Here is a 16,936-nt window from a genome sequence, read left to right as displayed (position 1 = left end):
TTTACTCTTTAAATCCGTCATTATGCTGAGAGAAATCATATTCTCAATTTAATCTCTAAATTGACTGTACGCTTAGGGTTGTAACTAGTTAGCTGTTTCATAGGTGACTTAGTTAATGCACTCGTCTTAACTATTGCTTGTATTTTTGCATAGACTGCATTGTTGCTGTTCTTGTTTGTGTTAGTGTTAATCAGTTTAACCTTATTTTATTTTTGCAGTCTGCTGAACAAATATTAATTTTACAGCAACAAATAAAGATTTACTTTGTTACCTTTTTGAATTTGTTCATTGATTTCATATATGATAACAGATCATTACATCCATTGTCCAGACTGACACAGTCTAAGCGTGTTCTAGTTTTGAGAAGACACAAATGTTATCTATTTTGGCAAAACTCATAATTGCACTGATAAGGAAAATGAAAAAACATTTCTAACAATGTTCAGTATGACTCATGATGGAACCTGGGCTGTGAGTGCAGCCCAACTGGACCTCATTGTCAGGACAATACAGTAAATGTGCATTGTATCATACACAATAACAAAAACACTCAGTGATAACAGTTCACACACTTTGCCGTACTGTACTGAATTAGAATTAGGTTTACCTAGCAAATGCACTATTTATATGATGATATATTTACTGTATTGTATCATGGCAACGGTCTTTATATTTACTGTAATTGCAGCCTATTTTGGGACCCCTCAAAAAGAAAACTAAAACTTCAAAAAAGGAGAAAAGATCAGCAATTTTTACACAATTTTATAACTTGAATATGTAACATGACATGAGGCCTCATGAGGCCAAAACATATATACAGTATTTCGATGGTTGTGTTTTTAAATTTATCGCACCAGTGTGAAATCAGTGCTCAATAAGACCTGTTCATATGAGGCCTGTGTGAATCATTTTGATGGAAAAAGTCAGTTTTGAGAAGAGAGAACATGGTTTTGAATGCATGAATGCATTTTGCAAGAGATTTGTGTAGTTTTGGCAAAAGGTTAACTGTTGCTGTGCTTTGTGTGTAGAGTTTTGAGAAATTGAGCTATAGTTTCAGAAAACGTGTTTAAACAATTGAGAAAAACTGTAATGTTATCGTACTTACATAAGATCGTCCCTGACAGTCAAAAAACAGTCATTAGTTCATGACAGTAAAAAAAAGGAGATTGTGCGAATGCACTATGAAGGATGGCAATCACAATTAAACTTAACAGAAGACATGGCAGATATTCATTTTGCCAACACGTCAGATTTTAAAAATGAATATTGTATCACGTCAAAATGTATCGCATCAAAATCTGTCGTGTTGACACGTTCATTATATTCGTCAAAAGACGTGCAGTATTTTCCTATTTACACCTGTTAACAAATTGGGATGGCAGGTATGCCATCCAGCCAAGTTACGCCTTGCCGGGGCATGCCCCATACCTATACAGCACCAAGAGTTTGTCAAAAACAACCGCGACGAAACATATTTTAAAAGATGTTTTGGCACTGTTGTCGTTCCACTATGCTCGAAGATGTTTTTTTTTCTCATGCGACTTGCCGCATATACTCGGAGGGATGTGAGAGCTGGAGGCGGGCTTTAGCAAGAGCCGCCTTTTCGTTCATACGTGGCTTCAATCAGGTCGTCTTGCGCACATATATTTGTCTTGTTTCGAAAGCTAAAAACTGCGTACTTATTTTCTGTTGAAAACAAAAAAAAATGTCAGGTCGAGGAAAAGGTGGAAAAGGACTTGGTAAGGGAGGTGCCAAGCGTCATCGCAAAGTTCTCCGTGACAACATCCAAGGGATAACTAAACCAGCGATCCGTCGTTTGGCTCGCCGTGGAGGAGTCAAGCGTATATCTGGCCTTATCTACGAGGAGACTCGCGGAGTGCTGAAGGTGTTTCTGGAGAATGTTATCCGCGATGCCGTCACCTACACCGAGCATGCCAAGAGAAAGACCGTCACCGCTATGGATGTAGTTTATGCTCTGAAGCGTCAGGGTCGCACTCTGTACGGTTTTGGTGGATAAACCTTTCTCTTCATTTCTTTACTGAATTACCCAAAAGCTCTTAGAGCTACCCACACTTTCTATACGAAGCAGAATTTTCTCGTTTATTTGTGTCCATTTGGTTCATGATGTCGCATTTATGGGTGTTGTAAATACAGCGCGCCTACTGCTGTAATGTGTAACGAACTTGTATGAGCCGTGTACACATAGACAGTCCCCTAGCAGTTGTGGTTATATTACATTACCGGCATTCAGCAGATGCTCTTAATTTTTTATATGTTAAATGTACTGGTTTGACTTTAGCAAATATCTGTGGGAGTTTCATTTCTGGTTTGCCATTTGAGTGCAATTAGAACCCGAACCTCTCACCCGCCCAGAGACGAACGTGGTACCAGTTGGCTAAAGGTGAAATCGCCCTTATTGCGTCGTTATTTAGAAAACGAGGGTTGCGTCGCCAGTGTTTGTCGGTGTAACCTGCTACAATGCCTTCGCTTTACTGCAGTTCAGTGTGCTTATTTAGGGAACTTGCCGAGTTACACCAATGCACCGTCGATGCCAGTTGCAGCAATAATCGCTCTCCTGTACTGGTCGACGTACTGGTAACGCCTATTGAAGTAATACGCAAGGCAATACGAAATCGAGTAGATTGTGTGAAATAAAATGGCTAATTCTAGGCGAAGTTGCGATAAATGTTGTATACTGAAAGGTACTTGGTACCCTTTGTGGTGTTTGTAGAATCCCCCTTTGGGATTATTTGTATCGCCTCAGTTTGGATGGCACAAGCAGTTGCTCAAATGTTCACGTTTTTAAGTAAACGTTGTTTAAAGCAAATTATTGCTCAAAGGGAGAGTGCAATGGACTTTAGAACATTAGTAACTAGAAATAAAAGTACATTGAGAATTTATTTAACAAGAGTAAAAAAGGTAAGACACACTGGTTAAGAAAATGGTGGGGAGGTGGTCTTTTGTTCAGAAGGACAGACGTTATGTTTTTTGTTTTTTATTGCCGACCCGCCGTATTGAACCAATAGATTTTGAACATAAAATCGTGGACCAACAGCTTCCAATGAGAATTGGTCTGACGTCACCGGCAAAAGGGGAATGTAAATTTGCATTCATCCCCGGTCAGACACCTTAATTACGAGACATAATTGCGGTCTCCCCACTTCAACGTGCAAGATGCCTGAAGTTGCAAAATCCGCGCCCAAGAAGGGCTCTAACGCCGGGCACCCACCGCACGCGTCGCGTATGCGTCGCGTAAACAGCAGGGCGAAGCAGCACGGCGCGACGCGTAGGGTGTCTCCACTGGTTCCGTTTGTGTCGCGCAAAGGCTTGCGTAAAAGCTATATATTCCTAGTAGCTCTCGCAGTCTGCAGTGGGCTTTTACATCGTGCATTTCACGGTTGTTCACGACTGTTGATTATGGGTTAAGTGAATACTTTGGTGAGAGACCTTTTTCAGTTTGTTAATTTGGTAATATTTCGTTAACTCGTAAATAGCCTACGTGAGAAAGTAAACGCTTTCAAGAAGTACCATAAACTTAAATCGCAACGTAGCCTGCATAACAATCAATCTCAAACTGTATTAATTTATTTGCTTGGTTAACAAGCGTGCCAATTTCATGAAGAATATGTAATGATCATAATAATAATAAATAATCCGTAATCAACCATTGGGAATTCCCGTGTTGTCTTGCCATTCACGTCAAAACATTTATAGGATCAGATTTAGTAAAATCAGCTAATCATGAAAAAGTCAGTAACAGTTTTAATCTTGAAGGGATATGAACACCACAACGCCATGAACACCGTAAGCTTTGAAGTACAAGTGCAATAAAGGCTTGCTTACAACTTAATTTATAAAATAGGTGCATTTTCATCGGCAAGACCACTAAATAATCTGATTTTTTTAAAGCTCTGTGGATTATCTGATTTTTATTAACAAGCCCTTTTTGAAAGCACGGCGAACGAAGACATCGGAGAAGTCAAATAGGCTGAGCAATGGTTGGTTAAAAACTATCTTCCAATACTCGAGCTAACAAACCGCTGCTCGGTGCATTCCCTTCTACGTCACTCAATAGCCTACGTCTTTCTGTGGTGTATTTTCAAATTTACCCCACCCCCTCCGCAAAATAAGACAGCGAAACTAGTTTGCCTTTCCCCCAGGTTCCAGTTATTTATTTATTTTTACAAAACGAAAAGGCTTGTATTTTTTTTAGCTGCTTAAAAAATATCTGGGAGGTAACTAGGGACACACCCCCAGTAATATAAGAATGAAATATAAATCAGAGCATGTATACCTAGCATTTTAGAGCATATTTCTGTGTATAAACAGGCCAACGTGACGCGCGACAAGCCGAAAAAATAGAACAGAAGCGAAAAACTACGCTTCAGTTCGCTTGTGTCGCGCGAGCTTCGCAGCCGGTACGCGACGCGTTCGCATCTGGTGGAGACGACGTCGCCCGCTGCCGTTGTAATAACAGTACTTCAACTACGCTTCAGTTACGCGCGTAATACGCGCGTAGTGCGCTCGCGGCCGATACGCGTGCGGTGGGTGCCCGGGGGCTCGCGCGACACAAGCGAACTGAAGCGTAGTTTTTCGCTTCAGTTCTATTTTTTCGGCTTGTCGCGCGTCACGATGGCCTGTTTATACACAGAAATATGCTCTAAAATGCTAGGTATACATGCTCTGATTTATATTTCATCCTTATATTACTGGGGGTGTGTCCCTAGTTACCTCCCAGATATTTTATAAGCACCAAAAAAAAAAATACAAGCCTTTTCGTTTTGTAAAAATAAATAAATAAATAACTGGAACCTGGGGAAAAGGCAAACTTAGTTTCGCTGTCTTATTTTGCGGAGGGGGTGGGGTAAATTTGAAAATACACCACAGAAAGACGTAGCCTATCGCACTTGTACTTCAAAGCTTCCGGTGTTCATGGCGTTGTGGTGTTCATATCTCTTCAAGATTAAACTGTTACTGTCTTTTTCATGATTAGCTGATTTTACTAAATATGATCCTATAAATGTTTTGACGTGAATGACAAGACAACACGGGAATTCCCAATGGTTGATTACGGATTATTTATTATTATTATGATCATTACATATTCTTCATGAAATTGGCACGCTTGTTAACCAAGCAAATAAATTAATACAGTTTGAGATTGATTGTTATGCAGGCTACGTTGCGATTTAAGTTTATGGTAATTCTTTAAAGCGTTTACTTTCTCACGTATTTACATATAAAAAAAATATTAAGAAATATTACCAAATTAACAGAACGAAAAATGTCTCTCACTAAGTATTCACTTAACCCATAATCAAAAGTCCTGAACAAACGTGAAATATACGATGTAAGCCCACTGCAGACTGCGAGAGCTACTGGGAATATATAGCTTTTACGCAAGCCTTTGCGCGACACAAACGGAACCAGTGGAGACACCCTACGCGTCGCGTCGTGCTGCTTCGCCCTGCTGTTTACGCGACGCGTGCGGTGGGTGCCCGGCGTAAGAAAGCCGTGACCAAGACTGCTGCGAAAGGCGGAAAGAAGCGCAGAAAGAGTAGGAAGGAGAGCTACGCTATCTACGTGTACAAGGTGTTGAAGCAAGTTCATCCTGACACCGGCATCTCTTCCAAAGCCATGGGCATCATGAACTCATTTGTCAACGACATTTTCGAGCGTATCGCCGGTGAGTCCTCCCGTTTGGCTCACTACAACAAGCGGTCCACCATCACTTCAAGGGAGATCCAGACTGCAGTGCGTCTTCTGCTGCCCGGAGAGCTGGCCAAACACGCAGTGTCTGAGGGAACAAAGGCTGTTACAAAGTACACCAGCTCCAAGTAAACTAGCATAAGAATTTCACCCAAAGGCTCTTTTAAGAGCCACCCACATTGCAAACAAAAGGCAGAATTTCATTAACCGTTGGTAAGTGGAGTAGATTCGTTACTCAACGACTTGCTAACAAAAAGCATAAATACACATTTGTATATATATATATATTTTTTTTTTTAAACGTTAAATTAATCAATAGAGCCAACCAACGCATAGCTGTACACGCACGACCTTTGTTGTGAAAAAATCAGCGCGTATCCGATGAGTAATTGATTCATCCATTACTTGTACCCATCCCTAATCTGAACCTGTGATAACGAGGGGCTCAGGGTCATCTCAGAGACTGGCTGGTGTGCAAACCATACTTCTGCCTTGATTTTGGCTTGGTGGTCTAATCCATTCAACTGATGTGCAGCAGATCCAGGTTCAAACCTACAGTAAAACCATTTCTTTGAGAGGTAATATTAACATACCTGCTCAACAGACAAGCAATGACTTTTCAAAATGTACTGAATTGTGGTTACACTACAGTAACAGAAGCAGCCACCCACACTGCACAACTTGTTTCTAATACTGGATTTCATTTACACTACTGCAGATGAATGTCATTGCTTCAACTGTGCAGATTTTAGCCCCATGCTGATCTACTCATATGAGCCCATAAACAATCCCATGCAGCATATGGAATTGGGATGGCAGGTATGCCATCCCGCCAAGTTACGCCTTGGCGGGGGCATGCCCCATACCTATACAGCACCGAGAGTTTGGCACTTTTCAGGGTTCTCCACAGAAATGACCACAACAGCCACAGACACTCAGCCCTTAAAAACATTCAATTCTGTGCATTCTGACCCCATTTCAACTGACAGAATTAATAAACAACTTCACATGTCCACACAATAAAGCCCCAAACTAAGGGGATTTTGCGTTTTCTCCTTCTTCTTCTTCTTCTCTTTCTTCTTCTTCTTCTTCTTCTTCTTCTTCTCATTCTTATTTTTCCTGCCGCCTATCCCACTAACAACATGTCTCCCCATTGGACATTTCACTGACACCAGCCAAATCTTCACCTACACGACCCAATCAAAAACGCGCATACACACGCAAAATACCCATACCTTTTTACTCTGAAACATTTCCAGTTTAAACAGCTAGTCCACCTGTGGCCTAGTGGGCAAGGTTACAGTCTTGGGAACATGGGGTTGTGGGTTCAAGCCCAGCTAGGAATATGTTTCTTTAACCTGCTTTGACCCTCACTAATAATTGTCTACTAGCCTACTTATCAATTATTGCTTTTGCACCATATCTACCCGCCGTTCACCGTTCAGTTATTAACCGGCTACAATATTGCTAAGCCATATGCATTATGACTTACCGTCTGAACGTTCAGTTATTAACCGGCTACAATATTGCTAAGCCATACGGATTCAATGGGAGCTCTTCTGTGCTTACTGGCCTGTGTTCTTCTTTAAAACCACCGGCAGGTTTGCTAATGATATTTCACGCATTGCATAGCTATGGCATGGTGCTGCACTAACAAAGTCACAGACTGGTAAACCTCCGCTTTAAAGCTTGAATCCCGACTCGCCCTCAGACAGATCATTTCCTCTTTTACACTAACGTTTTCTTACGCTTATATTTGCTTTACCAAAACTCACTCACGGCCACCCATATGCATTTCATGACGGCAAATGTATTCCTTTTATTAAAAAGTTACACCAGTTCACCAGTGTGCCATTTCTACTAACTATATTTCTTCACTTGGCTACCGTACAAAACCTTCATATCAGCAAACGCCACGTTTCTACATTCATGTTACCTCGCCCTGTTCTCTATCTAGCCACATAGGCTACAAACAATTACTACGTATGTACGTTCTGCAACTCCGCAGTTTGAACAGCTAGTCCACCTGTGGCCTAGTGGGCAAGGTTACAGTCTTGGGAACACAGGGTTGTGGGTTCAAGCCCATCTAGGAACACGTTTCTTTAACCTGCTTTTACCCTCACTAATAATTGTCTACTACTTATCAATTATTGCTTTTGCACCATATCTACCCATCGTTCACCGTTCAGTTATTAACCGGCTACAATATCGCTACGCCATATGCATTATGACGCACCGTCTGTACGTTCAGTTATTAACCGGCTACAATATTGCTAAGCCATATGGATTCAACGGGAGCTCTTCTGTGCTTACTGGCTTGTGTTCTTCTTTAAAACCACCGGCAGGTTTGCTAATGATATTTCACGCATTGCATAACCAGGGCATGGTGCTGCACTAACAAAGTCACAGACTGGTAAACCTCCGGTTGAAGGATTGAATCCCGCCTCGCCCTCAGGCACATAATTTCCTCTTTTACACTAACGTTTTCTTACGCTTATATTTGCTTTACCAAAACTCACTCACGACCACCCATATGCATTTCATGACGGCAAATGTATTCCTTTTATTAAAAAGTTACACCAGTTCACCACTGTGCCATTTCTACTAACTATATTTCTTCACTTGGCTACCGTACAAAACCTTCATATCAGCAAACGCCACGTTTCTACATTCATGCTACCTCGCCCTGTTCTCTATCTAGCCACATACAAACAATTACTACGTATGTACGTTCTGCAACTCCCCATTAAAACATTACATTTAAAATCATGACTCACCAAGTATAACTACTAGTACTGAACATGAGAAAAACACAACAGTACAATAGATTTCACTCGTTACTTAACCCTCCACTTTAACAATTAATGCTTTACAACGACTATTATATATAGCATTCCATAAGGAAACTAAGCTCGCTCATGGTCACTTCATTTACTTCGCACTATAGTCTGTGATCATGTCAACCTTCACCAACATGCCCATTCTGCTAAAAAACATATTGTTTCAACTACGCAATTTCATCATTTCGCCTAATTTATCTCACACTTGTTATTTTCTCATATGCAAAGCCTGCTGGGACATATGCGTCTGCTCCTATTCTCCACTATCAACTTTTCCGGTTCTAGCTTAACAAAACAGCAAAGAGGATTCCTACCTGCAGATAAGCCTATCAAAATGCCTTATAAACCTTACAAACACTAAAAGTGCATCTTCACGAAATAACAGACAACGGAGCAGGACAGAAGGGTACACAAGTTGCGACCTAGGCAGCTCTAATTCTACGGGTTTGCTGATTCTTTTGTCAATCAAGGCTCATTGGATGCCCGTCAAATTCGTGAGTAGCCTACATAGCTACACTGGCCATATTTCACCTTTTCTGATGCGTTTACAATTACGCCACCGCACCATTTCTCACAGCCACTGTTTTACATATATAGCAAACCGAAACTGCTAAACGTACACGCTCATCAGACTGTACAAATTCACACAAGGATAGCCATAGTCCACAACCGTTTCTTACAGGGTCACTTCGCATTTCTCACTCTTGTAATAAAACGCTTTGCAAAAAGAAATGATATCTCATAAAAAACACGTTTTCAACGTACAATAATGCCAAGTTACTCAAAAGTATTGATATCAAAATGACGCCAAGTTACGGTACTACAAACAACATAGGCTATCTTGCCTCACCGAAATTTAATAACATGTATTCCAAAGCAATGCTACCCAATATTTCCTCAATTCTTTCAAGTCACTTGGCCCTGTGTGTATATAAGCGTGCAGTACATGGACAGGCCAAACATGTGTGGATGGCTTTCTCACAGTCAAGATTGATTGAATAGGCATCTATATGTCCAATTTGTTTTGGTATGTATGTATTTTGGTGGCCAGCCTTTCTGTTGCGTGAATGATTGTATGTTTCTTGGTATAAATGTCTGTTCGTAAATGTGAATGTAACATGCTGCAAGGGAAATGTCCCCATGGGGATAAAGAAGTTCTCTATGTATGTATGTACAATATGTATTTTACATGTATTTATTGTACGTTGCAAATATACAATCACTTGTACATTTAGTCAAATTCAGTTCAGAAGCAAGTATAAACATATGTTTTCTGGAGAAATATGCTTCCTGTAGTGACTGAACAGCAGTTTTCTACATGAATTTCAATGTGTTCCATGAGGCAATACGAAGTATTTGACACTTTGATCTGACACAACGTTTGCATGACATTGTAATATGGTAAGATTACGAAAAACAGGGCCAAGTGACTTGAAAGAATTGAGGAAATATTGGGTAGCATTGCTTTGGAATACATGTTATTAAATTTCGGTGAGGCAAGATAGCCTATATTGTTTGTAGTACCGTAACTTGGCGTCATTTTGATATCAATACTTTTGAGTAACTTGGCATTTTTGTACGTTGAAAACGTGTTTTTTATGAGATTCACATTTACGAACACACACTTATACCAAGACACATACTATCATTCACGCAACAGAAAGGCTGGGCAGTGAAATACAATACAAATTGGACATATACACGCCTAGTCAATCCATCTTGACTGTGAGAGAGCCATCCACACATATGTTTGGCCTGTCAATGTAGTGCATGCTTATACACACAGGGCCAAGTGACTTGAAAGAATTGAGGAAATATTGGATAGCATTGCTTTGGAATACATCTTATGCAATTTCGGTGAGGCAAGATAGCCTATATTGTTTGTAGTACCGTAACATGGCGTCATTTGGATATCAATACTTTTAATGGCAGGCCTGGATTTTGGCTGTCTGAATGAATGAGTTATATGTATGTGTGAGTAACTTGGCGTTTTTGTTTGTTGAAAACGTGTTTTATATAAGATGTAGCACACTACATAGGGAGTGAGCGGCAGCACGAACGTTTGCTCTGTGACACTGTTCTCATCACCCTGTGCTACTGTTATCTTTTGAATATCCGTTGCACAATAACGGGCGATGCATTTGTCAAGGTCAGGAGCAGCCCCAGCTGACTCCCGCCACCCGACAATGCTTTTTTGGTACAGGAACCCACCCACCACAAGGAGATCAGGACATGGCAGATAAAAGGCAGACTTTTATTTGTTTTTAATTTATAAAAACAGAGCACGCCACCTTCTCGCACCAGCCCCGCTCTTCCTACTTCCCCCCGGCTTCTTTTGTTACTCTCCAACTCCGGCCCTCCCCTTCCCTTCCACAGAGCCCCAATGCAGGTAGGAGCATACACCCCTCACAAACCACACACTCCTAAATTACTCTCCAACTCCGGCCCTCCCCTTCCCTTCCACGGAGCCCCAACGCAGGTAGGAGCGTACACCCCTCACACACCACACACTCCTAAATTACTCTCCAACTCCGGCCCTCCCCTTCCCTTCCACGGAGCCCCAACGCAGGTAGGAGTGTACACCCCTCACACACCACACACTCCTAAATTACTCTCCAACTCCGGCCCTCCCCTTCCCTTCCACAGAGCCCCAATGCAGGTAGGAGCGTACACACCCCTCACACACCACACACTCCTAAATTACTCTCCAACTCCAGCCCTCCCCTTCCCTTCCACAGAGACCCACGCAGGTAGGGGCGTACACACCCCTCACACACCACACACTCCTAAATTACTCTCCAACTCCAGCCCTCCCCTTCCCTTCCACAGAGCCCCAACGCAGGTAGGAGCGTACACACCCCTCACACACCACACACTCCTAAATTACTCTCCAACTCCGGCCCTCCCCTTTCCTTCCACAGAGCCCCACGCGGGTAGGGGCGTACACACCCCTCACACACCACACACTCCTAAATTACTCTCCAACTCCGGCCCTCCCCTTCCCTTCCACAGAGCCCCAACGCAGGTATGGGCGTACGCACCCCTTACACACCACACACTCCTAAGCCACTGGGGTTCCCCTCACACGTGCCCACACTCAGCATAAAAACAGTATACCCACTCTGGCCCCCCTGTGTCTCAGCCCCGCCTCCGGAGGGTGGGAGACCTCACCCTGCCGTCTAACAGGGGGAGTCACTGACACAGGCGGGGTCTCACACACACTCGCACCTTGCACTCCCACACACACACACCGTAGACAAAATAATAATAGCATATTAAAAATGGGATGTAGTCGGTAGGGTTGAGCCGAATACTCAGATGAAACGAGTATCTGGTGCGGATAATGTACTTTTTACGAGCATGAGTACCATCCGAGTAAAAAGTGTCAATATCCTCATTGGATAGCTGTGTCCAGTGTCCACATCGTTCCGTGATAGGCCAGCCACACACAGAGCTCCTCCTCTACACCGAGCCTACAAAGTTCACTGCTGCTGTGCCACACAGCACAATCTTGCCATCTTCACAGCCACTCTGTCCACAGGGATGTATTATTGTCATATATTCTCAATGAAATAAAGTTTGCAATTCTCAGATTCGGATCAACACATTATTCTCACCATAGCTAAACACATATTTACTGGACATTCACACGTAAGCACATATTACTGATTACAAACGGACATTTCTAGCTTGCTAGAGTGGGGCTAACTAGCCAGGTAACTAGCTGCTACAGTGGGGCTAACTAGCCAGTTAGCTAGTGAATACATGACATAAGCATGTACTTGTACTTCATAACATTTAGCGATCTCATACACACACTCTACTAGCATTGACATCCTAGCACTCTTATACATCCACTGTACTAATGCAATAGCACTTCTGTGCACATTTAGATGTTGTCGCTCACCTGAAATCACAAGACATACAGTACATCATGGTTAGCCAACTGTAACCTGGCGCGCTCTCTACTACTGTCTTCACACCGTCTGTTCATTAAAAAATTACGCTGACCTATAAAACGCTATTCCAAAAGCAAAATTAGACATGTTATACATCGTTAGAAAGCTTATACTCTCACCTACTGAGTAAATGGATTGTCAATCAAGCCAGACTGTACTAAAAAGGGCGACAACGCCGTAAATGACACATGTGGTATTACGCACAACTATTTTGGAAGGTACCCAGGCATCACAAATGTGCGTATATTTCACAAACGGATTGTCTGACCATTCAGTCTCAAAAGAGACATCTCTAAGCGTAAAACCAATGGTAAGATTGTGTACTTATTCAATATTTAGTCCCAGATATTGACTGTAGAATGACATGGTATCATTTTTTAAAACTTTGTCTCGTTTATTTCGTTATTCAATGAGCAGCGTTTTCACTGTTGCATTAGCATATCTTAGGGCTATTGTCGGGTTTATCTTGTTGCTATGACGGAGTACAATTTTTGAGTGGTGAGAGAATATTTTTATGAATGCCCAGATAGACAATATTGTCCATTATGTCATGGGTGGGGGGGTGTAGTTGCAGATGAGACTGCAGGGAGGGGGTGCGTGTTAAATGAACGACTAGAACGACAATGGTGGCACTGCGAAACTCCGTATTCGGCTTTTGTCATGTATCGTCTACTAATGAAACTAAAAGAAAGTGTTTCTGTTTTTTACTCATACTTTGGTTGCAGTAGCACTGAATGTCTCAGTTCAGTAATCTCGGCACGCCGGCGTGCCGGCCACTAGGGGCTTTGCACTAAGAGGTTAAAATACCAACTTCCGGTTAGGCCACACACACTTCCGGTTTAAGCACTGCCCATTCCAAGTACGGATACAGATACAGATAATTTTGTTGGTTGAACAGATTCAGATACAGATACAGATAATGGTGTACTCGCTCATCCCTAGTAGTTGGCCCACGCCTCTATGCTGGGTCGCTCTACATCCAAAAAAAAAAAAAAAAACAAAAAGAAAAAAACCCAAACCCCAAAAGGTCCACTGTCTCCCACTGTCCCCTTCAGTCTCTGGGCGGCGCCCCGGACCACTCTGCCATCCGCTGCATGTTATTGCCGTCCCACTGTTTGCCATGCAAAGTCCCTGCTGCGCCCTGCAGCTGGGGAGCAAGCCGGCGCCGGCTCCGGTCCTAGTTCGCGCTTTACAGTCTCACAGAGTGGGAGACTCGCTGTTCCTCCGCCCTCATCAGGGCTTGTGTATAGTCTCCCCTCGCGGCGTTGGTCCTCCCAGAAGTAGCGCAGTGTCTTTGCCACAGGACCAGTCCGGCTCTGCACAGCGCCGCTCCTCCCAGAATCCCACCACGTTTTCCACTCGGTCCGGGCGCAGCTCGCTCCCCGTGGCTCCAGTGCAGCGTCACTCTCATCCAGGACCGCCAGCCAGCCACCGCCAGGAAGGGAGACAGCTCAATAGCATTAACAAAAAAAACCCACCAATCCCAACAAAACCAAACAAACTAAAGCTAAAAGTCCTTGTCTGAGGAACCCAACAGTCACCCCTGGTGTTTCTCGCGTTCTCCCTCTCACCTGCCTCCTTATCCCTGCAAGCTCGTTAGGGCAAACACGAAACAGCTGCGCCACACCCCCAACTCCCGCAACCGGCGATTCGGCTTACGCCCCGATCTGCATGTGCACCCAGACTCCAATAATCAATCCCCCAGCGAATCTGGCCCAGCTGCCAGGCTACCTCCTGACACGTTCATTATTGATGTGGCGACAAAATTATGTCGTCTTTGGTCCCTGATACAATATTTTTTGAACGTAATCTGTACGTGTATATATGAAATTATCCATGAAATATGAATTAATCTTGGCATCGACCAAATGTATAGCAATATATCGTTCAAATAATCTTTCATCAGGGACGGAAGATGACGTTTTCCTTGAGTGCTGTGCTGTTTTCGTTGATGTGATGTGGAGTGGAGGTCTACATAGTCAGGCAGGGACCCCAGAGAAGAGCAATTTAGAAAACATTGGGTAGCATTGCTTTGGAATACAGCTTCTTTAATTTCAGTGAGGCAAGACATTGTTTGTAGTACAGTAACTTGGCGTCATTTTGATATCAATACTTTTAATGGCATTTTACTAGATTTTACCAGTTTGAATGTTATGGACAGTGCTTTGTATGTGTGAGTACCTTGGCATTTTTGTATGTTGAAAACATGTTTTTTATGAGATTCATTAATACAGTACAGAACATCCGTAGGTAATATTTTCTTGAATGAAAAAGGGAAAAAAGCCACTTATTATTAAAATTAAACTTATAAAAGTTTAGGATCTGAGAAGAGCTGACAGGTGAAATATTGATTGAAGGCCTGAGAAACACATTCAGTAAATGATCCTGCACTCCCACATTGTGGACCACTATTTGACACAATTATTTTTTGATTTTTGATGGATATTACTATTATTCTACTCAAAAACTGTTTATGGTTTTTAAATGGTAATTACAGTCAAGACAGTCTTTATAATAATCAGATTTGGCATCCCTAGTCTTAGATTTGATATTTCCAAGTTGTCTATATACTTCCCAATCAGCAGGATCTCTTGTCTGTCTAAATTTAGGCCAAGCTTTATCCCTCTCCCTGTAGAGATCTATGAGATCAGAGTTTATCCACGGAAAATGTCTTCCCTTCACTTTAACTTCTCTCCAGGGGGCGTAAATTCAGAATAAATAAAAAATGACATGCATCTTGAACATATATTATTAGCTGAAAACTAACAGAAATGATACCTCAAATAAATATATCAACATTTATTTTCTTACACTGTCACATTTTTAATGATTTTAGGTGGAAGTTTGGGAAATGTTGTTTTCCAGTAAATAAATTAAAGATTGATTATCCAAGCAGTCTAGCCAAACACCAGCTTTTAAAATACGATCAGGATGATTGTCATCGGGACTCCCCCACCACTGCCACCCGGCCCCGCCCCCGCCACCCTGCCCCGCCCATCATCTGAGCCCCACCTGCAGAGTATCATTCAGCTGCCTAATTCGATCAGTGTGAACATTGACTGACTGACCGTGCCGGTCATTAAACTTGCACCCTGAGCCGACCAGAGGAGGATGGGTTCCCCCCTTGAGCCTGGTTCCTTCTGAGGTTTCTTCCCATCTGCCACAGGGAGTTTCTTCTTGCCACTGCTGCCTTAGTCCTGCTCCTGTGGGGGTTTAGGCCAGGGTTGTCTGTGTGTATTGTTACAATTGTTTGTGAAATGCCATATTAATTTTTTTAATTTTTAATTTTTGATTTGATTTGACTAACGGGTATCCAGTCTAATAGGGATTGTAAAATTGGGATGGCAGGTATGCCATCCCACCAAGTTATGCCTTGGCGGGGCATGCCCCATACCTATACAGCACCGAGAGTTTGGCACTTTTCAGGGTTCCCCACAGAAATAACCACAATGACCACAGACTCTCAGCCCAACATCAATTTCTGTGCCTTCTGACCACATTTCAACAAACAGAATTCACAAACACCTTCACACATTCACAAAATAAAGCCCCAAACTTTTTTCCTTCTTTTTCCTGCCTGATTACATCATCGCAAATACAGTATACATAGAATATGTCTCGCAATTTGACATTTAGGTACTGTACATCAGCTAATAAAAACATTGGATACACAGGCAAAGTGGATGTATATAGAAGTGCAGTCGTTAAAAAGAGCAAAACTTTGCAGTTTCTATGTCTTCTTTACTAGTAGCTCACCAGGTTGTTCTATTCTGTTCTATTCTAGTCTAGTTCTATGTCTTCACTAGTAGCTCACCAGGTTGTTCTATTCTGTTCTATTCTAGTCTAGTTCTATGTCTTCACTAGTAGTTCACCAGGTTGTGCGTCCACTTTTGGATGAGTCACAGGCCAGGTTCAAATCCCCCCTCGGACTCAGGAGAACCTCTCACTCATTATCTGCTCTGTAAGGTACGTAATTTCACAGGTTAATCTCGTTGCCAGAAGTCTTACTGTTTAACCATGTTTCAGACAGAGTAATTATATTAGGTTTATGTTCATCAACACACACTCTAAATAAATCATTTTTACATACAAGCCTCCTAACATTCAAATGAACTATTTTAAACCAAATCCGTGTCAAAAGTGGAAATGAACTGTAACCAAGCTGCTCATGTTTGCTGTAAGAGACCGACAGGTCCATTACATTACATTACAGGCATTTAGCAGACGCTCTTATCCAGAGCGACTTACACAACTTTTTTACATAGCACTTTACATTGTATCCATTTATACAACTGGATATATACTGAAGCAATGCAGGTTAAGTACCTTGCTCAAGGGTACAACGGCAGTGTCCTTACCCGGGAATTGAACCTGCGACCTTTCGGTTACAAGCGCTCCTTACCCACTGTGCCACACTCCGTCATGTCC

The 16,936-nt window shown here is 42.4% G+C and overlaps 3 protein-coding genes across 3 annotated transcripts in view; 2 read left to right on the top strand and 1 right to left on the bottom strand.

Moving 5' to 3' along the window:
- Positions 1 to 16,936, bottom strand: part of LOC118215092 — an 800,072-nt gene that overhangs the window by 62,089 nt on the left and 721,047 nt on the right. The window lies entirely within an intron of this gene.
- On the top strand, positions 1,706 to 2,050 carry LOC118215119 (histone H4). The gene has a single exon (XM_035395566.1). It carries the CDS (start codon positions 1,706 to 1,708, stop codon positions 2,015 to 2,017), a length of 312 nt encoding a protein of 103 aa, XP_035251457.1. The 3' UTR covers positions 2,018 to 2,050.
- LOC118215116 (histone H2B-like) lies at positions 3,040 to 16,483 on the top strand. Its single transcript, XM_035395563.1, has 3 exons — positions 3,040 to 3,216; positions 5,509 to 5,922; positions 16,351 to 16,483. Exons 1-2 carry the CDS (start codon positions 3,175 to 3,177, stop codon positions 5,839 to 5,841), a joined length of 375 nt encoding a protein of 124 aa, XP_035251454.1. The 5' UTR covers positions 3,040 to 3,174; the 3' UTR covers positions 5,842 to 5,922; positions 16,351 to 16,483.

The sequence above is a fragment of the Anguilla anguilla genome, chromosome 16 (genome assembly GCF_013347855.1).
Source record: "Anguilla anguilla isolate fAngAng1 chromosome 16, fAngAng1.pri, whole genome shotgun sequence".
Lineage (NCBI taxonomy): Eukaryota > Metazoa > Chordata > Actinopteri > Anguilliformes > Anguillidae > Anguilla > Anguilla anguilla.
Note: the sequence above shows the minus strand (reverse complement) of the source record. Positions and strands in the feature narration are given on the sequence as shown.